This window comes from Lissotriton vulgaris, chromosome 5, assembly GCF_964263255.1.
Source record: "Lissotriton vulgaris chromosome 5, aLisVul1.2, whole genome shotgun sequence".
In the NCBI taxonomy this organism is placed as follows: Eukaryota; Metazoa; Chordata; class Amphibia; order Caudata; family Salamandridae; genus Lissotriton; species Lissotriton vulgaris.
In genome coordinates this window covers 1930292135-1930314916 of record NC_141693.1, presented here as the reverse complement: position 1 = coordinate 1930314916, position 22782 = coordinate 1930292135, and the positions used below count along the sequence as shown (strand labels likewise).

General features: G+C 44.8%; 1 protein-coding gene across 1 annotated transcript in view; it reads left to right on the top strand.

The window, feature by feature from the left end:
* LOC147717763 (uncharacterized) overlaps positions 1-18219 on the top strand; it is a 77341-nt gene extending 59122 nt beyond the window's left edge. The window contains exons 2-4 of the mRNA XM_086924553.1: positions 4436-4798; positions 6702-6809; positions 17522-18219. Of these exons, the coding sequence (XP_086780679.1) occupies positions 4436-4798; positions 6702-6809; positions 17522-17565 (515 nt within the window). The 3' untranslated portion in view covers positions 17566-18219. The remainder of the gene's footprint in view (positions 1-4435; positions 4799-6701; positions 6810-17521) is intronic.
* Positions 18220-22782: the final 4563 nt, after the last annotated feature.

Below are 22782 nucleotides of genomic sequence, written 5' to 3'. Positions count from 1 at the left end.
ACCTGCTTGGGGTTACACGCCGATTTGTCCCGACAATCCCGAGTTCCTCGCTGGATTCCTCCGTCCTCCAACGGGCTCTTCCGCAGAAACACGCTTGGCCGTCGAGAATTCGCTTTGTGTAAATCCTCTTACACAGGGGGCTGACGTGGTTTGCTTGTTCCAAACAACATTTCCTCGTTGGTCCGTTTCTTCTGCCAGCCAACTTACACGGAAAGGGGTCTGCGCAAACAGGAACCGGCCATGTCCTGTATCTATACTTCTCCAACCGGTTCACCGTGCAACAGGGCATCCAATGCACGTTCCCCAGTACGCAGACATCCAATCCATAGTCCAAAGCCAGTCTTCAGATGTTCTTATTTTTGATTTTCCCAGCATAAAGTGCAGGGTGCAAAAAAAAGAACGTCAAACAGACGCGTTTCGGGCGTGAACGCCCTTGCTCACTGTTAGCAGCAATTAGACCAACTTACACTTAAATAGCACAATACAGTTTTGAAAAAGCGCGCTCAAATGCACTTCATTGACACAGTAAAAGGACTTACATCAACACACGCCTTGAAATGACATCGTGTATGGTGGCCATATTTGCCTAGTCAAGATATTATTAAAACATATCACTAATGTATGTGGTTGTTTCCAAGTGCAAATATTCGTTTAAAACATTATCCAAACATTGCATATTCTTTTCTTTTTTATAAAGACAGTATGCATGTGATCCATTATTTATGAATGTCAACAATTTAATGTGCAAGTGCATATTAAAACGTGCAGATTTTTGTTTATCAACAATAAAGTGACAACGTGCATTATTATGCGTTCTGTGCAAATAAGCTATTTGGCTGTGCAAATACGCTAGGTATTCCCTGTGCAAATACGCAATGTTGACAGAGCTAATCATCATATATTTAACCCTAAAGGATTTATTATAGCAAATGACAATGTTGGACAAAAATATCACATATCTAAAAGATCTTGTCAGTCATACAATTTAACACACTAAATCCTCGCTATTGGATAAACTGTATAATTCGTGTTTGCACAAATGCTTTTGTGCCTGCTACATGTGTCAATGGAATTTTTCAATTGTTTTGTATAGTACATATTTTTCGAAATAGTCACAGTTCATTGCTACTGGTAGAGACGGAAAAAATGAAAATGAAAATGAAATTAAAATTGAAAAACAGTGAGGAAGTGAGTCTGAGCCCATAATTGATTTCATTTGGGCAAATTGGGTAGTGAAGGGATGAATAAAAAGAAACATAAAAAATAATAAATCTTTCTAACAAAATGTTTGTTGTGTTTAAAAACCTTATTCTTAGGATGTTAAATCACATCCTAATTTGCTTTACAGTTTGACAAAAGTGGTTCAGGAGTTAATAGCTTTTCTTTATTGATGCTATATGAGGAGTTGCTGATTATTCATGTCTAGAACTTTTGTTGGTTAATACTGAAAAACCCCATATTTGTAACGTAGATGATACTTGGCATATTCAGAGAAAGTTACTTAAATCTTCCCCCATGTTCAGACCTCCCGGGATTTTACTGTTTAATCTGACAATATATAATGACTCCAACTGTCTTAGTTTTTTCTCATAATCACCACCCTTTTTAGATGTTCTCACGGCGTCTATCACAAAGTATTAGCTTGACTCCAGTGGCTTAGTGAGCAAAGGACCCATGTCTGGGCATACCCTTCCCACATAGGGTGAACAGCAAAACACACAAGATGATGGACGGAATGTTGTAATGTAAAGACGTTCCTGCAGTGGCCTTCTAATTCAATTACACAATTATGTTTATAAATATCCAAACCAGGTGACAAAAGATAGATAAAATACTGAAATTATTCAAAACATATACAAATTTATTTTTTCTCTTTTTCTCTTTTAGTTCATATAAGATCTGTTATCAATCAGAAATCACAAGACAAACATTTTTCAATTCATATCAAAAATTTCAAGACAGGTACAGTTGAGTCATAAATATCTGCAACAAAAAAATATAAAACATACAACATACAGAATTATTTAGTAATACCCCTTGGTAACACCCATATCTCTCAACACACTCACGTGCTAACAATCATACCACACTCAAACTACAAACTAGGATGGTGAAAGGAACTGAATTAATATTTAGCAAGATGACAATGCTAAAAAATGGGCCAAGATGTGACTTAAGGCTCCCGCAGCAGGTCTACGCGCGTTTCGGCAGCATTAAGCCGCCTTCATCAGGACCTTTTTCATCATGACTGTGCAGATACCAAGGGATCAGTCGCATCACACAGCAATAGAAACACCAAAAACGTCTTCAGTGCATATCAGGGGACAGGACGTCCTATGCCGCCAGTAAGTAACTTTTTTTACGTTTGAGAAACTTGTTAAATATTTGTGAAGAGCACAGATTCGCAGCTTATTCACAGAAGGTTGTGGTCAGGGGGAGGCTTAGGGCTTCGACGGTCAGCTGGCATGTTTTACACCATAGTTTCAATGTACGAGGGGAGTCCTTTATATATGTTGAAATTGCTCCACAGTCAGTCCCCTCGTAAAGACCGCAATTTGGGCCGTATATCCGCACCGCACGAAGCCTCCTCCGCCAGAAACCAGGGTGAACAGCAAAACACACAAGATGATGAACGGAATGCTGCACAATAGCAAAACATTCACCCCCAGTCACAGATCTGGGTGTAATCCATCGTTATTTTGCTCACCAAGCAACCCCAGTTCAGACATGGCCATATGCAAATCAGTCTTGACCATGTGCCTCATTGGAACAGTCCAGCCTGAACTGCCAAGCCATGTCTTTCCTGGACCGGAATCAAGCATCCTATGACCGGTTTCTGGCTATCAGCCGTCTTCAGCCAGGATAACCTGACTCCAGTGGCTTAGTGAGCAAGGGACCCACGTCTGGGCATACCCTTCCCACATAGGGTGAACAGCAAAACACACAAGATGATGAACGGAATGCTGCACAATAGCAAAACATTCACCCCCAGTCACAGATCTGGGTTTAATCCATCGTTATTTTGCTCACCAAGCCACCCCAGTTAAGACATGGCCATATGCAAATCAGTCTTGACCCTGTGCCGCATGGGAACAGTCCAGCCCAAAATGCAGTGCCAGCTGACAGGAGAGGTAGTGACCGCATTAGGAAACTTCGGGAGCTAGAGACCAGATGCATCCTGGCACCAGATAGTAAAGCACCCAATGGTTGGAATCACAATGAGGAATTTCATTCTTGTTTGTAAATTGGGGAGGTGGAGAACTGTAATGTTTGCTCTGTGGCACTTAGGAGTACTTAATATATAATGAACAAAATCCCTGCTAAGCCGAACTATACATTTTGTGTGACAACATTGAAAGATGGTATAACAGAAAGTGAACTAAGGACTGGATGGAAATGAATCCCATTTAGTAAGGGGCACTTGGCCAGATAAGTAATGTAGTTTATATGATTAATTAGGTTGAATTTTCTTAATGGCAATTGAGATATACAAGGAATGAAAGCAAATTGATTACCAGGAATTTGAACCAATGCATGCAACGGGCACTTGCCCATAATCATGATGGTACTGCCATTTTTTATAAGGTTGCTCTGTGAAAAATAAGGAGGTTAGGGTAAAGATTTTTGCTTAATTCAATGCACTTTATGCACTTTTAATAGGTCTGTGCAATATGCTTGTACTTGTTAATTATAGTAAGTTTTTGTTTGGGAGATGAAATTTCCTCTCGACATGAATCAATGTGTATAATGTAATTAATTTAATTGTGGTCCAAAGTATCAGAAAAACGATCTATACAATGTTGTCAGGAGTTTTTCTTCAATATTAGCTTGACTCCAGAAAATAAAGGTCAGTCCTCGATACGTTCGGAAAAGAAGCATGCGATCAAGGTCGCTGAGAAGACCGAAACGTGTCATGTGTGACAAGGAATAAAGCAAAAATAAACTGCATTGCAGTCTGCTCTGTTTTGTTGTGTAATTGACGAAATGACAGGTATATATATAAATATATATAAATATATATATATATATATTTATACACATACATACATACATATACATACACACTGTACACAGACACATTTGCAAGGTTACGAAAACAACGGGAAAGGCCAGAAATTAAAGTAACACCAAAGGCTTTAGTTCTACTTTTATGTCTGACCTGTCTCGGTTTTTGCTTCTGAAAATCTGGTCACCCTAATCAAGAAATAAGGAAGGATCGAGCAAATGGATTTAGCAGATCCCTAAAATGCTTTTACAAATTAAGCTCTGAATTTGTCCTAATCCATGGCCTGTTGCTAGGTAGGAACAAGTCAAAGAGGCACTGATAACACACAGCTTGAGTTTGATGTCCCTGCAGGTCAGTGTGGTCTTTGAGATGTTCACAAATGTTGACAGACTTGTCACTTACCTACTGTTGTTTCCTTCCGCATTTCAGACCCTGAAAGGATTGTGTACTCCAGCTTAGGAGAGTCACTTCTTCTCCCCTGTAAGTGGAAGCCACCCCAGATAGAACCATCATCTGACTCTCCAAATATTGCGTCTCCTGCCAACGACCGGCCTCCCACTCAGTGGCACTTCCTGGCTCCTTCTGGAGAGATGCACCCATTGGCAGCCTGGCTCGCCGGTGGACGGATCTACCGAGCGAGTGGCACCAGGCAGACCCGAGTGGAGATGCTGGACAACGCCACACTGCAGGTGCAGGCCCTGCGACTGGGGGACGCGGGGAGGTACATCTGCTTCGAATCAGACGTTGTTGGGAACAGCACATTTGTTCAGAATATTACCCTCATCATCACAGGTGGGCGATAAATGCAATGTTATTATTGATCATGGTGTGGAGGGCAATCTTATTATTGACTGTGTACATATCACACACCATTGCCACTTTAAGCGGTTAACAGGAGTTGTTATTGCCCAACTCCATGGCACACATTTTGCTAAACTCCAAAGGATAGAAGCATAAGTTGAAACCACAGAGATTTGAACCTATCACCTGCAGGGTTCTGATACACTGAGGTTTCTTACCTACAAAAACCTAAGATGCTCATTTACAGGTGGGTAGTAACCGGGCATTTAAAAAGTTGTCAGATGCCCTATCCTCTTGGGTCTCTAACCTCAAAAGGAGAAGGGGAACCACTGTCTTTCTGAAAGGCAATTCTCATGAGGCTTTGGCATCAGAAACACCTTGCAATGACTTTTTAGCACTAGAAGAGCCAGCTTTTTTAGCGTGGGACAGCAAAAGCTGTTTTTGCTGCTTGGATACACCGTGCCCGGCACAGTGGTCCCAGGCAGTATCCCAACTTGCAACGAGAAGACTCCCAGCACATCAGGGTGACTGGAGTTTTGTTTTTTCAGGAACTGACTGACATTTTGTTTTTCAGAAACAAACTCAGACTTTGCAAGTTGGATGTTCCAGCAAGCTGGCATGACATAGTATGGTGGCCAGCAATAAGCTATTTCAGGAAAAGTGCTCCAGTATGTCAGCAGGAGAACTTTCAATGAAAAACCCCCATCAATAGGCGGGGATGTCTGGGTAGGGTGGGTGGGTCACTGCGTGGCAGGCAGAGGCGAGTCCTCTACCACCCAAGTGGCTTGCTGACCTAGTTCCCAGATTCTTAAGGAACTCCTAAAACTCCTCCCACATTTACTGCAGGTGCGTCCTGAGTATAGATCTGTTGCTAGAGATAATTTTATACCACAAACCCCACACTCTGTGTGCACACAAGTGTAAAAAAGTCACTTAATCAGCTTCGCTTTCCCCTCAAAGGTACAGACATCCATGGAGTATATTGATCCTTATCAAAAATGGTATAATAAACCTGCTGAGAAATGGCAGTACTATTCCATGGAAGGGACAGCTGACCTGCTGAGGGTTGATTGTTCCATAAAAGTAGAGTAGTTCTGCTAGGAAGCGGCGCCGCTGTCCCCTTATAAATATGGAAAGCTGCAAAGCAGTGATTAAACTGTTCCATGAAAAGATTAGTATACCTACGAATGCGTGGGGAGTTCTGGCGCCATCATATAAAAAATACAGCAGGTCTGCTAAAAAATTATGCAAGGGTCCCTTGTAAAGTATAGCATACCTAATGAGAGGGGTGTTTTAAATCTACAGCAAACATGCTGGGAAGTGGTGTAACTACCCCATTATAAATCCAGCAGGCTGCTAGAAAGTGATCCAGCATACCCATTAAATGATAGCAGGTCTCCTGAGAATGATGCAACTTCCCCATTAAACTTTCAGTATCTGTCCATTAAAAGTATTGTTGGCCTGCTTCAAGGCGCTAGTCCTTTCCATTTAAAGGATAGTGGCCCTGCATAGAAGTGATATCACTGTTTGTTTCCAGTAAAGCAGCCCCCTGCTAGGAAATGCAATTGCTGTGCTATTAGAAGTAGATATGCCCAACTGAGAGGTGCTGTTACTGTCCCATTGACAAACCCACCAGGCCTGGTGAGAAGCAAACAGACTCTCCCACTCAGTAGATTGGAAAAGGGAACTTCAGGAAGGAGAGCTGCCGGCATGGGTGGATTTGAGAATATGAAGGTGACCCAGAGAAAGGTCCTGCGCCCCTAGTGCAGGCATTTGTAGTATTGTTGATAAAGGGCATGTTTACGTTTCTTACTGCAGCTCCTTGATCCATAGATCTGCATTTGGTGGAAGACTGACCATTTCTGACAGATCTCACTGTCCTTTGTATACGCAGGTCCTGATATCGAAGGCACATCCTACGGAGTTCACGCGTCGCTGGGGGCCCTCCTAGGTGCCAAAGTTCTTATGCTGATCTTGATTGTTAGCTTTTGTGTTGTAAAAGGTGAGTACATCCTCCCCATCCCTTTAACCAGTATTTGAACATTAAATCCTTGTGAGGCACCCACATATTTACTCTCTGGATATTTGTAGTATGAAGTAGAGTGGTGGGGCAGTTGTTATACAGAGTAGTGTGCTAGTCGCTTTGTACGAATGCCTGAAGTCACTCAAGTGATGAATGCTTGGAAAGGGCCTTGTACGATTGCTAGTTGCAAGCGTGCAAATTACAACAGTCTTAGAGTGATCCATTCCACAGCTATTTCTCACCAGAAAAGGACATAAAGGGTCAATCCAACTCATCTAGTACAGTCTGACTAAGCAGACACATATTGAATCTAAAGCTCACCACATCTTTACATGACAACCCTCAGGCCGAAATGACTGACCATGCGACTTGTACTAGTCCGTGGGATGCAGCAAGTATTAAAAGAAGTGTTCAGAATTGAAGGGATTCTTCAATAAATCAGGGTTTGTGCCAATTAAGACAATGTGAGAAATGTGCCCTTAATAGTGAGGCAGAAGGTGGTAAACAAATGAGTGAAATTGTGCGATCTGGAAATTGCATAGCCTGTTACAGTTTCATTGTGGCTTTCTTCAACAAACATTGCCATAACAAATTTGGGAGATATGAGATTGTGCAAGGATTTGCGGGGTGTGAAGCATAAAACATGGGTGGAAAGATTTCCTTTCCTGTATTTATGAGAGAAGTTCAGAGTTTTTTTCTATCCTTGATTTAGCATCAGCATACTGCTCGGTAAAGCAGTATGTAGTGCTCCTGGAAAAAAAACTACCTGCCAAGAATATACTTTTTGGATCTTGATCTGCTGCCTCTGTATGTGTCTAGAATTTGAGGCAAAAGCTTGTTTAATGAAGGACACGATATGAGGGAAATAACAGGAGAATAGGGTACAGAGAAAATCAGAACTGAAAGAAGGATGGTGAAGGTAGAGACTGGGCCAGTGGGGGCTGTGAGACAGAACAGGAAGTGGAGCCAGGTCAGAGACTGGTGGAGGACCAATAGGAGCACAGAAGCAGCTTGGTCAGCCCTTCTGGGTTAGTTTAAGTAGAGTCAGGAAGGTGGAAGTTGCCTTGCAACTTCATTCGCATGTGAGGTTTCCCGCTGCAGATGGCTCGTTCACTGTTTGGCATTGTGTTGCACTTTCGTTGTACTTATCTTGCCTCTATCCCAGGCCTTTCCTTTTTTCCCACCTTGGTACCCATTACTTGTCTGAACTGTGCTTTGTATGTTAACTACTGGTCCTGTTGGCGTTCTGCATGTGTGACCACTGCTGGTGCGGCTTGGGGAGTGTTGCTGGACTCTGGGGTTGGCATCTGCCCCTTCCCAGGAACATCACAGAAGTGTGAGATGTGATCTAATGCATTGATAAATGGTCTTTAGAGTTTTGTTGTTCTTATTTACTATGAGAAGCCGATGGGTAAGTAACATGAGCCCTGAGGGAGGGGTTCACTGGATGAACCCCAACATAAAAGCTAGCGGTGGGGCCAACTGGAGAGTTTCTATTGCAGATTTGCACCATCTCTCACTTCCGCTTCCCTTTAGATACAAGAGTGATGGGTTCGCTTCAGTATCAGAGCCACAGTCTCATTCATCCAGCCAGGTTTGTGACAGATTGTGAGACCCAAACATTAACTGCTCAATAAAACACCCAGATTGGTGAATAGTTGAGATCCCTCTAGTGCTTAAGCAGTGTTTTTCTTTTAGTACTTTATTTTGAATTTCAAACACCCATACATAAAATAATGACAGGTGTGTAATTGGCATTCCACAGACCAAACAGAGTCGTGAAGTACAAAAAAGTGAGTTGCAAAAATCAGGCATTCAGGGCTACCAGTAGGTTGACAGGATACAGAGCATCCCAAGGAGGTCTTATGGTTCTGGTTACACTAATTCCAGGGTAAATGCAGCTCCCCTAGAGAGGAGACCCACCAACATTTCCTCTGATCCAGTCTGTCGGTAGACACCACCTCTGCCGATCTGTACCGCCCCAGCCCGGTCCACGCTTCCCCTCACCAGTCGCTGCTTCTTCCCTATGAAGGATATGAATGTTTATTGTATGATTAATTAAAATCTTTACAACTCTATCATATGACATAAGAGCAGACAATAAGTCCATCAAAATCCACAAGTTAATATGACTGGGAAGAGGTGTGGCGCCGTGGCCAGGGCGACTGACTCGGAATCTGGGGATCACGGTTCGATCCTCGGCGCCGGTGGCAGATTAGCCCAGCACCATGAGCTTGCTTAATATTCCCAAAGGCCCAGAGACCCTAATCGGTAATTGTTCCCCCTTTACAAAGGTGGATTGTTATTATTGTACCGCAAATCCTTACAATCCAGGGGGCAGACCATACATCCTTTAAAATCCTTTGAGATCCAGAAATTGAACGGAGGGCGTGGAATATGGTTTGCTCTTTGATGGACGCTTTATGTCAGCAAATGAGAGTGCAATGTTCAATACCAGCTGCTTTGGGGGCACTTGCATCGAAGTCAAAAGACATAGTCTCTTGTCATGTGGCTTAGGTGGCATAAAGCTTGTGCATAACACACAAAAGAGCAGCATACAGAGAAAGTAAGTGCAAGAGTGTTTCAAAGTACAACATGCAATGCACCAATGCGTGTGACTCATCAAAAAAAACTATTTGAACGCAGAACACAGTAAAAACAATTTTGTAATCTAGTCCTGGCAGGGAGGGGTCTACTGGCCCAGGACGCAACAAGCAATGCAGACATCTTTCAAGTGCAAAGTGCCATACAAATGGGATGGTGCGGGCCCGGGGTGCAGTGTGCAAGTAGTGAGTGCAAATATATTTCAAAGTGCCTTAAAGACGGACCAATGCATGCATCTCATAAGAGCCGGTTAAGAACGGCCAGCCTATAAAAGGAGCAATTTAGAGGCTGTTGAACCAGTCCAGTGTGAGCTTGACAAGGAGTGCTCCACTAACGCAGAACACAACATGCGATGCATGCACGTGCCAATATGTGCCAAGAATAAGATCCTCAGGTCTGCAGGCTGTATGTTTGAGTTTATGCAAGTTAGTAGTTGCTGCAACCTGGTGGTGTAGACCCACGCGTGGGCTATGGTCCCTCAGTATCCTTCCGACTGTTGCAAATAACTTGCCAATGCTTGCTAGTTCCCTGGGGACGTTAGACGAGGGAACATAAACCATGGTTTCTGTGCACGCTCTTATCCACTTCTGCAAGAACAGGGGCCCTAAGAGGATTCGCCTTTGGGGAATCAACACAGGGCAGCAGGATACTAGGTGTCCTGTGGATTCCAAAGTACAGGGGACAGTGTTTCTTTAGGGTGCCCTTCATGTGCTGCGGTGTGACAGCTGGGTTGCTGAAGCATTCTATGCTAAAGTTTAATGTAGTTATAGGGCTGTTGAGGTGAAGTTTGGTTAGGGCAAACAATGGTTTTGCATCTTTTTCTTCAAAGGCCTTTGCTTAGGACAGCCAAACACCAAGATAGTTATATTTACAAGTCGTGGCTATTATTAAGTGGCCCAGGTGTCACGATAAGTGGTGTTTTGTGACCTTTTGTCAAAAGATCAGAACTTGTTTTTAATGGCGTTTGCGACCAGAGAGTTGGTAGTATTATAGATGTGTAGAATGCCCTTTTCTCTCCTTATGTCTGTGTGATCCAGTATCACCAGGTCATCCGTGTCCTGTATAATGGGTATTTTTATGGGCCCTAACTTTGGTGGAAAGAGATTTTCTTTCATCAGTTTAGAGCCTAAATCTGCTGTACACAGATTAAACAGCATGGGGGCAATAACACATCCCTGTTTCAGGCCTTTGTTTGTGTAAATTTTCTGATGTGTCATGAATGTGATTTATCTTAATCCGAACCCAGGTATCTGTGTTCAGGGCAGTGATTTTGTAAACAGATTTTATTTCCATTTGCTTAATAACATGTGTCCAGTTACCTACATATTTTGTGTTGCCTTTCGACCATTATTCATTTTGTTTAATGCATTAACTATATATCATGCAGCTGTTCCTGCGACAAAAAAACCCCACAACCCCCCCCCCCCCGTGTCCCCACTGCAGGTCGCTGTGTGTCAGTCTATGTATACATTATTGGTTACTATGGTGATATCCCTCTCTCCCTTTGGTGGTCTTCATCTTTGAACCCCCTCTGGTCTCCCCCGGTTAATCTTAGAATTTTTCCACTGGTGGTCCCTGCTCTCTGGCCCTTTCTGGCTCGTAATGTATTGGGCTTCCCTGTTGGGGTTGTGTCCCCGGTGTTGTACTTCCAGACTCCTGGTCCTCGTGTCTCATGGTCTCTGCTAGTGCCTCCCATGCCCTGACCCTCTCCATTTTGCCTAGTTCCTTTTGTGCATTCCTAAGCAGGATCCTGCCCTCAAAGCCCACCCTTTTCTCCAATTCCTGTTTCCACCTAGCTATGTCGGCCCCTCTGGTGCTTTCCATTGACTAGTAATTTCCCACTTGGCTAGAATGAAAGCCAAGTCCTGAAATTTGTAGGGGACCTTTGTTTTAGCCGAGTGGGGGAATAGGTTGAGAAGACAGTGTGCCGGTGCGCACGTGACCTCTCGGTCGATAACTCTATCTGTTTTATTTGTCACTGCCTGCAAATAAGGAGTCAGATACTGGCAGAGCCATAACATATGTGGAAGGTCCGCTCCCACCTCTCCACATCTCAGGCAGTCCGCATCTTCCCAATGGAAGTAACGGTTTATACGATTTGGGGTGAGGTATGCCCGGTGTAGAATGTAAAAACTGATCAGTCTAAAGCGGGCATTTCTTGAGACCTTGAGCGTCCTATCCATTATGTTCTCCCAGTCCTTGTCCTCTAAGGGTCTGCATAGGTCTTCTGTCTAGCAGTCTCTCAGCGCTGTCAGAGGTCTGATGGCATCACTGTCTATTGCTCAGTAATGGCAAGTGACGGCCTTTATGGTGCCCCCTCCTGTTCAAGGGCTTGTTATTCATGCATCAGGTTTTTTAATTCCTTTGTATTTAGCCACAGGTCAAGCTTCACAAAGATGGAAAGGCCTCTAGTAGGTCTCCCAAACAAGTTCTTCTTCTGTGCTGCTGTGTGGATTGCAGGGTACCATAGAATGGAGGTGGTTGAAATAGCTCATACTTCTTGGAAGCATAGGATGTCCCCTGTTTTCAAGTATTCAAAAACGCCTTTATTAAACAGCAAGGTGATTAATACAGCCACGTTGATTGTTGATTTGACTGCTTTTTTAGTGTTTCCCCTGCTGCTAGGGATTCAACCTCAAGTTTGTTTGTTCACTGTGGGACCTGCTTCTTCCCTAGCCCGGGCCAAGAAAGCCTGATAGGGCCCCCAGATAGCCTTTGGACGGCTGCAAATCGGTAACAAATTGCGATAGATATCTGATTGTGTTTTACTTACATTATGCCATATCTACATGGCGATCTTTCAGAGTCGAGAGTGGGCCTCGAGCCCATCTCTGTGCTATTCTACGCCTTGCAAGATACATGCCAATGGCCACTAGGTGCTGACTAGCCATCGGAACATGATCATCTCTGTCGTAAACCAACAACACGAGCAAAGGGGTCACCTCCATACGCTCACCCGTAATCTCCTCCAGCTCCACCTGCCAGAACTGTTGTACACCTGGGCAAAACCAAGTCACATGGGTCAACTCTGCATCTTCTGCCCCACAATGGGTACAAGTGCTGTTGCGCAATCCATATCTGAATAGACGATCTGGAGTATAATACACCTTATTGAGATATTTGAAATGTGGTAACTGATGTCGACTATTTAAAATCTCACTGATTTCGCAAAAGACTAGCAATATGCCCACTGCTTGTCACTGAGAGTGATACCTAGTTCCCTTTGCCGGGTTCTAATGTTACCTTTCGTGACCCACCCGGCCTGCACGCCTTTTTGACGAAAGCATAAAGCTTTGTTATAAGTCGCTGCAGTTTGGCAGTTTGCATCAGAAATGTTAATGCCGGCAGTTCTGAAGGCTGAGGTCCTCCCCAAGCAGGGCGCGCTTTGGATGGTGAGCCCTGAAATAGTGAAATTGAGCCAAGACAGAAGGCTCATTGCTCTGCTCGCCAATCTGTCCCCATCTACGCATATCACCATCCTGGAAAAAGTCTTCCACAGTGTTCAGATCCACACCCAGTAGTGCACTCGTCTCCCCACTCCCCAGCTCCTGTCCTACTGGAAACCACATACACCACTCTACCTAAACACATGGCGAATATAGAAGGGATCCGGCCTGTTGAGCCACCGCCTGGTGCCAAGAGTGGACCGTTGCATTCAACTGGTCAAGCACATTATCTTGCTGGACAGGCTTCATAAAGAGCGACCGGGGCAGGAAGAGAGGGGATGCAGCATCTCACTTAATCCACTGGTGTTTGTAGGTCTTCCGGATCATGCGGCCACCCAGTACTGACCATATATGCACAGCACGATAGGGGAGGCCTTGACCAGTGCTCTACCACCTCCTAGAGCTTCTGCACTGCCCTGCAATAATATTCCATTATGACCACCCACGAATGGGAGATACCTGTATTCCCAAATAATGAACTAAGTCCGTAGTCCACTGTACCGGATACTCTAGTTGCACCGGTGCCATTGCAGCCGTAAATGGGAATATTAGGGACCTATTCCAATTAATGTGCAGGCCTGAATGTTCACCCAAATAGCACTACCTCCCAGAGGTTCGGCGATAAGTTACCCTCAGGGCTGCGCATATATAAAAGAGTGTCACCCGCGTACGCAGAGATAATCAAGTTATAGCACGGAATTCAAAGCCCCCTGTTAGCATAGTATTCTCAGAGCGTGCAGGCCAGTGGTTCCGCCACCAGGGCATATAACAATGGCAACAGAGGACATCCCTGCCTGGTTCCCCTGGTGATGTCTATGGCAACGGTGACTTTACCATTAACCCGAAAACGCGCCATCTGCTGTGTATAAAGTACCCGGACAAGGTGTAAAAATACATCTCTAACACCCATGCGCCTCAAAACCGCAAGCATAAAACCCCCTTCTACTGAATCAAACGTTTTCTCATCTTCCAAAAATATCATCACTGCATGCACATCTGGGTGGACGTGTGTAATGGCACCAAAAAGCATTTGAAGATTGTACGATAGTGTTCGACCAAGTATGAACCCGGCTTGTTCCGGGCCCACTACGCCCAGGAGCAACGTTGCCAGCAGGTTGGCTAGTATATTTGCAAAAATGTTTATATCTATATTCAGTAGTAATAACGGCCTATAGAACACGCAACAATCGGCCAGTTTGCCTGGTTTCAGTATGGTGGCCAACAGTGCCTCGTGCAACAATAGAGGCATGCAGCCCTCCTCGGCCATCTCTTTATATAGAGTTATCAGGTGTGCAACGAGCAAATCTTGATAGGCCTTACCCCGTCAGTGCCTGGTGCTTTACTGATAGGTATGTCCTTCAGGGCCGCCAACTTGACATCTATGGCAGATACTCTATGGCTAGACCCCAGCAAGGGACTATTCCTCAGTGGGTTGCAATGGGGCCATAAGGTGCTCCCTCTGTTTTACCAAAAGTCACTTCATGGCAAGGTGTGCAAGGTAATCGGCTGTGGCACTGTCATCCTGCGAGAGTCTCGGCGGGTATAGGTCCGAATAGTACCAGCGAAGCCATTCTGAGATCTGGTCAGTCATATATAGGGGCGCCCCTGTTCGTCTCGTAATGATAAAATTGTGTCATCCTCACACATAGGGTGTAGGAGTGCTGCAAGTGTTGCTCCTGGACGTTCTCCTTGTTTATGTTTATGTTTATTAAAACTTTTGTAGCGCGCTCTGTTACCACGGGGTATCCTGGGCATATCTCCTTCTACGTATGCCCGTGCTGTTGCATATTTCCCAATAAGAGCTGCTCTGCTGTCTCCCTGTATCTCCAATCCAGCTCCCCAATTTCCGACTCCAATGGAGCCAATCTGCCCCATAAAGACCGGAGCACTCCTGCATGCACGACAGGAGCATGAGGAAGCAGAGCCTGTTGGGAATTCACCACCAACTATTTTGTCCACCTAGCAAGGTTCTCTAGCTCAGACACTGCTCTTTCATATAAAGCAGACTGTAAAAGAAATAGAGTGACTTGAAGAAAATGCAACTAAGAGAAAGAAAGAAAATAAGTTTTATTTCCGGAAAACAAAATAGTTCTACCAGCAAAAATGATTACAAGAGGAAGTGTTGAAGCAATGCAAAGAAACCCCTTGGTCAGGACATCCAGGAATGAAATAGGCTCAAAAAGTTGTAAATAACGTATTCTTAGGCCCAAAAATAAAGGAGGCCTTAGTAGGCAATGTAGGACAATGTGCAGTGTGTGCACAAAATAAGTTACATAACATAAAGCAATATAAGACAGGAGCGCATACTTCAAGCCGAAGGTAGCAACCCGGCAGATTTAAAGACCTTTACAAAAGCGGACATGGTTAAAGGTGAGGCACAGAGACAATGAAAGGGTATTTCATAGGTTAGGAGTCAGCACTGAGACCCCAGGGCGAAATAACAATACTGCTTAAATCTCAGTACACACGATCACCCTCTAAGTGAAGAGCAGAGCAGTATGCATGTTCTCCAAAATGGCTCATGTCCAAGTGGATGGAAATGCATGAAGGAACATCTCACCTGTTTCTAGATATATACTCTTTTGACGAAAGAAATCTGTTAGAGCTGTTAACAGTGCTTGGGTGCTGTGTTTCACAAGATGATGGAAAAATTAAAGAACCAAAGGGTATGCACCAGAGCAGGAATCATACAAGTTTTGCCATTGAACACAGAATGAAAGCTGATATATGGGCGGCGTAGAGGATTGAAACTTTTCTGTTGGGATCAAAGTTTGTTGAAAGCTGGCCTTAACTGTGTTGAACACTGACCATGGAGAAATGGTTCACAAACTATGATCTAGGTTGAACAAATGACTCTGCCTTTAATGATTATGTTTACAGGGCAGACTTGATGGCTGGAAGGTATAGTCTGCTGATTATTGTAGGTGCACTAAGAAAAAGTCGAGGTTCTTGTTATTATTATTATTATTATTATTATTATTATTATTATTATTATTATGCAGATTTGTAAAGCGCATGGCTACCCTAAGGCTTCTCAGCGCTGGAGAGAAATTAGCAGAGCACCAAGGGGGAATGACTGCAGGGAGTATAATAATGGGGAAGAGCCATGCCTTAAGTATTTTTCTGATACAAAGCTTGTCTAGACATTTTAACTCTATGGGTAGAGAAGTCTAAAGTTTAAGAACTAATGCGAAAAAGACCTTCCATCCCACCTGGATTTTTTAATTTTGGGCACTTTCAGGAGCCGTCCTGTGTCAGACCATAGAGTAAATACCTTTAAAGTTAAACCCTCTATGTGCCAAGCAAAGTGTTTTGAACGTTATCCTCTCTAAAATAGTATTTCAGTATGGATCATGAGGTGGATGTTCTCATGCAACCCTCTGTTTTGAGACTTATTGAAGACACATCTTTTGTAACAAGCATTAGACTGATGATATTGACACTGCTACCAGAAACACTATGTCAAAAATCTAGGGTCTGCTTCTCCAAACGTTTAGTGGTATAACTGAAGGAGTTAGATGTAAAGTTATCTGGATTAGTTGTTAGTACTCAAAGGAAGAAAATACAATTTCTTGTGGTTTCCAAACTTTCCACCACAAAAAGAATGATAAGTATTTTAAACAAGTTAGTAGCGGGAAAGGTCTTTGTTTGCAAACTGTAACCTGTAATAGATTCTATTATTTTTCTCGACGAATACATGGTTTTAGCACAAATTGGCAGTATGTATTATACAATCGACAGTGTAATCCTCAGGTTGAAGGAACTAATGACTTTTTAATGGAGTCTATGCAAACAATGAAAGTGGGGGTATCTTGGCTTAAGAGACAGTGCAAAGTTGTACTTAATTATACGACCACACAAAATATTATGTGCTAACTGCCATGTGAATTTATCATATATTTTGTGCCGATGATGGGTGTGTTTTTGGGACAAATGGAAACATGTCAATAAGAAAGCCAGCACAAGGGAGTTGAGAGATTTTGTGGAGGAACAGCAAGTGCTAAGGGAAGTGCATTATGGGAGGCAGACGTCGGCTGAACCAGAGGATTTACTGAGCATTAAACTTCTGTCACAGTTGTGGTTACAGAGTGCACGTCAGCAACTACTTCAGATTAAGGGTTTGGCAAAGCTTCTAAATAGCAGATGGAAAAATGTAAAAAATTGGAGTGTATGGCTCATGTTGTGTTGCTGTAGATAGTATGTGGGTGGTTGAGCCAAAGTGGTCTAATATTGACTGTTGGGCTGAGTTCTTTGTGAGTGGGGAGGCAGAATTTGTCTGCCTGTGTGTAGAATGCAAGTGTGGTGAGGGTTTAGTTGAAGGTAGTCAGGGTCAGCAGTTATGTATATTCTCTGCCAGAAAGAAGTGCTCCTGTTACATGGAGTGAAAGAAGTTCAGCTGTCATCACACTGTGTAACTCTTACTGGTTGGGTTGCGGTCCTTTCCTGTATCTCCTACACCTATAGGATCGGGCACCACTGTTTGGAGGATTGGTTCTTATAGCTGTGTGTACACCTGGCATTGCACGCCAATACCTATGTTTTCTTTAATAGGGCGTCCAATGCACTTTAGATTCCGTGCCAGGCTCCATGAGAGAGTGTAGAGAGAAGTAAGACAGCTGTGTTTTTGTCCCTCAATTACAGGTATGAAGAAAGAATCATCAAACTATGCCAACGTCACCGAGTGACCAGACAACTGAACTAATCTGTGAAGAATCTCAGATGGCAAACACCAACCTGGCGACAAAGAATCAAAAAAAATGTAACAACTGGAGATGGGCTGGACATGTTGGCCACCAAGCGGAAAGGACGAAGAGCTTTCTAGGGTTCAAGAACAGAATTAAAAAGAATGATGGCTTGACATCTATGGCAGCTACTCTATGGCAAGACCCCAGCAAGGGACTATTCCTGTCAGCAGCCATGTTTTTAAAGGCTCCTTGAAGAACTTTGCCTCGTCTTGTTAAAGCCTGCATGGGTATTGATTCCAGACCCATGACGATGGGTTCATTTTCTTCACCAATCAGTGAGAGGAACTTGGCAACATGTTTGCATTTTTTTTATCATGTCTAGTTATAGATTATTTATGTTTTACAACTTTTAAACGCTTGTTCCAATGAAAGTGGTAATCTGAAATAATTGCACGTGTAATTCCTTTAGTAAATAAAAAAACAGGCTTTACAGTAGTTCAAAGTAAACAGCAGCCTTTCTGAAACTCAGTAATCTCTCGCTTTTACCTTTTTTGGTCACGGGGCGTGGGGGAGGAGACCTTCCGTGTGAACTTATGCTAGAGTGAAACTTTCACTATGAATCAAAATGAAAAAAACTGTTGTGAGATTTGAAAAGTTGCACTATTTGTGTTTTTCCTTTTTTGTGATGTTGATATAAATGGTGGAATAAATATTTCATGTTTTACATAGTGCAGATATACATGCTTGGTCTAAGACTGTATCACAAGTAACAAGGTACATATAATGAAGGACGAGATTTCTAAGACCATAGAATGTAGCAGGAAGGCCTTATAAAAAGAAGGAAAAGTTGAAACAGATGTGTTAGAGGTACAGTCGGTTCAGGCACCGCTGGAAGAGGTGACTTTTTTTCAGCAGCTTCCTGAAGCTGAGGCTGTCCGGCTGGGACTGACCCCCCACAAGGCCATCGCAGCTCCAGAGTAGCAGTCATCAAGACAGGTGTGTGTAAAAGGAGAGAGTCCTTGGCCCATGGAGCCTGCTAACGGCCAGAGAAGGTATACAATGAGCCTAGGCAGGGAGGGATGCCTAGAGGAAAGGCCCTGTCAGCCAGATAACCAGTTCTGGCTTGTCTGAGTAGCCAAGAGGCGTGTCAGACACTTTTGTGGGGCCAGGGCCGAAACTTTTGCGTTTCTCGCTTTGACGTCTGATCAGAGGAGCGCCTCAGAGGACACCCAATGGGGGGAGGGGGAACACGCTATATGGCGCCTAAGCATGAGCGAATTTTGCGGATCTCGCGTTCGCGAATTTTGCGGATTCGCAATCCGCAAAATCTGCGAATTCCCGCGAATTTGCGGATTTTTTTTTGTGTTCGCCCGTGTTTCTGCCAGTTCGCGAGGGTTTTGTACACTTTCGCAAATTGCGAACTTACCTGTCGGGTCGCAAGTTTCGCGAACTTGTTGTTTCTACGTGTCCAGCCTGTTTGGGACACTCTTCTTCATCACTGCCACTCTCTGTCACCACTGCCACTCTCTGACTACTCATGCCACCCTCTGGCCCACCCATGCCACCCTCTGTTTCATCACCACACCCTCTGGTTGTCCAGTGTACATTATTTTCGGCAAAGCAAAGCACACCTTCCCTGCCTCAAGTGACCTGAATTAATTTGGGGCTGATTAATGTGTCACAGAATATTTTTTTAGCTGGCACCTGCTTCCTTAGTGCGCCCTGATTAGTGATCTTTTGCACTTGCTAAGTGCTTTCCTTGTTGCAAAATTAGTTACAACACCTGCCCTGCCCCAACTGACAATAATGAATTAGGGGCTGATTAATGGATTTTAACTTCCAGCCTGGCTCCTGCTTGTCTCCCTTAGCTGTAATTCAGGACCTTTGTGGCATATGTGTAACTATTCTGAGGTTCAGAGCAGGGTCACATAATAGTTTCAACTGGCAACTGAACTCTGGAGGGGCCCCTCAGGAAGCACTACAGGAAATGGCTACTAATGATGAGCCTGAACTTTTGAACCTGGTAAGTAGTTACTTTCAGTTTTGCTAAGATCGTATTTCTGCAATTTTGCACTTATTCGCGGGGCGCGAACTCACGCGAGCAGTGTGAGCAAAATCCGCTGCTCGCGGATTTGCGGATTTTGCGGGAGATTCGCGAATCTCGCGGATTGCGGATTTCCCGAAAATCCGCAAAATCCGCGAGCGGAACGGATTTTCCGCCCATGTGGCGCCCGCTGATGGTGTTGCCACGCTAGATTCCCCAAAGAGGACCAGAAAAGTCTTTCTGTTTTGATATTTGAAAACATATTGTTACAGGTGAATGGGAACTTATAATGCGTGGGGTTTGGGGCACAGAGCCCCCGCTGCCACCCACCTGTCTCTCGTGACGCTCCTGCTACCGAGTGAAGTTTCTTTACTACCGGTGAGAGGTCACTTTGTTGCTGCCCAACAGTGTGGAGTGCATTTTAGGAGGAAGTAAGTTAGTAGCGTTTTCTTTTGGGGCGACTGTATGGCCATTTACATCAAGAGTGGCCCACTGCTGGTAACCCCACCTTCCCATAAAACCTACTTCTCAGTGCAGGTTTTATGGGAAAATTATGGAATTAGCTGCCACAGATTAACAAATCCATCAACTCTTCCGGTAACCGAGAATGAAGCCCCGTGATGCCTCGCGCTGGTCTGTATGTCCAGCTTGGAAGGCTGTCCTCACAAACTGCTTCCGCCACATGCGTAACAATCTCGTACAGCTGCGTTACGCTAGTAGCACACTACGGGGGATATTCTCAAGAACGTGTGATAATTAACGCAAAATTAGCTGAATGAAACTCTTCCCATCGCAGTCTATAGTGGGAAAATAACGCTGTGTTAATGTTGTATTCACAACACGGCGGTACCATGCGATAGGCTCACGACGCGCCAAATGTCTGCGATAAAGAAAACGCAATGCCGCAAAAATGCGAAATATGAACGTAAAAAGAGTTGCAATGTAGCCAATCGCGTGACATAAAGCAGCAAAAATCAACGACCGGCCTGTAATTCCCACGCGTCATGCGGGAAAATGCACTATAAAAGCAACAAAAAGAACACCCCAAAACCAATTCAAACTGCATAGCACCATGGATGCACCCGGACCGAGTGCAGAGGCCAACATGAACCCCACAAGCCCCACAGACCACCAGCAAGGAAACTCGGGGAAGGGCAAGGAGAAGAGGAAGAGGAAGACGGGGTGCAGTCCGCAGGCAAACCAGATCATTGACACAGAGGTGACAGAACACTACCATCAACTGAACGCCAATTTGACAAAAGTGAATGCAGTCGGAGTGTCGAGGAGGTCAATGGAGGAGGCCAAGGGGCGCTGACATGATGTGAAAAGCCAAACCAAGCACAAACCCGCAGCCAACAGGAAGGCCGCAACGGCTAAAAGAGGTGGGAGTCCTACGCCACAGGAAGAGCTATAGGAAATGGAGGACGCAGGCATCCGTGTGGAGGCGGTGCAAGTAGTTGGGAGTACGGACACAGCTCAATAGGACCTGACACAACATCAACAGGTTGAGTAATGACCAGGGTCTGGGAGAACGGAGGGAGATGGTCACAATGGCACACATGCACAACGATGTATAGCACACTGCACACACACAATGACCCAGGATCATGTCCCTGATCCCCGTGGCACACTGCAGCACACACACATAGCAATCACTGCACATCCCATGACAATGTGGTACAAACTGCAACACCGCCACTGCAGAACAGAGGACCCAAGTGGGTCCGCTCATGCGCAGAAACAGGCCAATCACATCTAACATAGGAGGAAACTGTAAGTGTACAACCTCACATCCGTCATGTAGTCCAAATGTCCACTGTCCTGGATCAAATTTTCAGCACCTCCCAAACAGTCACAATGTACATTGTCATACAGTTTGCCTGTAAACAAGAACAATGCACCAACATACATGTCAACACAATGTCAACATACATCTCCCCTTCACATTGCAGAGGGCCAAACAATACCTCCATCAGAGCAGACCAGACAACTCATCAGTGATGCTGGAGAGGACCACCACACCTTCAACACCGATGCCCTACAACAGCTCATGGACATCTTAGGCAACCCACCCCCAGGAGCAGGGCACCCAAGCTACATAGAGGAGACCCAAGCCCCTTCACAGACCACAAAGCAGGAAGCACCCGCCACCACCGCTGGCTCCCAACACTCCACCGAGGCACACATCGCATTCCAATGCCAGGTATCAGAATTTCTAAAGGAGGTGACCGAACAGGTGTGGGTAGGGTCAGAGCTCATGGAAGCCGAACTAGATCACATACGTGGGTGTCTAAGTGCCATTAGGGACCACCTACACCCCACAAAGGAGACCCACGTTGCGACAGAGATTCATGCATTTGCACATTTCCTGTAATGAACCACGCCCAGAGCCCTAGAATTATCATTCACACACCCACGCTGGATCACCGTATGACGGCCCAGTCCACTCCTCTTACGTATTAAGTGGGTGACAACAAAGCTACATGTCCAAGGTCTTACCCGCTGCCAGCGGGGACCTGGTTGTGTCTGCTGTACATAGCACAATGTAATGTTGTAGGGCCCGGGGCCCTCATGAATACATTATGACCACACGGACACATGCAGATAGTTTGTGGGACTGTCTAAGTGCACGTGCGCCCAGCCCCTTTATTGACAGGGTCACATGTACAGTGACACCTGTGCTGGATGTGTGTGGGGTGAGTGTAAGCCAGCCCGCAAGGAGTGGTTGGTGCTGGCAACAACTTGAACAGTGAACACTATCAAAATGGAAACAGAAAACACCAGCATTACCGAGACAGCCGCAGAGCATCATGGTGGTAGCCGGAGCAAGTACAGACGTCACCCAATGAGCAAACAGAAGTGTCCGTGAGTGGCAGTGCACTGAGGTTGGGGCACTAGAGCTGAGCGCGCTCATGTGGAGAAAATGTCCCTTTGGGATATTCCTGATGCTGCAGCAGTAGGGTGTGTCACACCTGCATCATCTTCCTCATCATTGTCCCAGGTCTCCCACACTGCCTGAGGTGACATTGCTGCGTGAGCTCTCCACAGCACACAACTCAATCAGAAATGGTCCATGAGTTGTGGTGCGCTGAGTTAGTGGCACCTGGAGTGCTGAGCAGGGTATCAGGCAGATGATGGCATCCACGAGAGGTGTGAGCAACTCTGAAAGTATG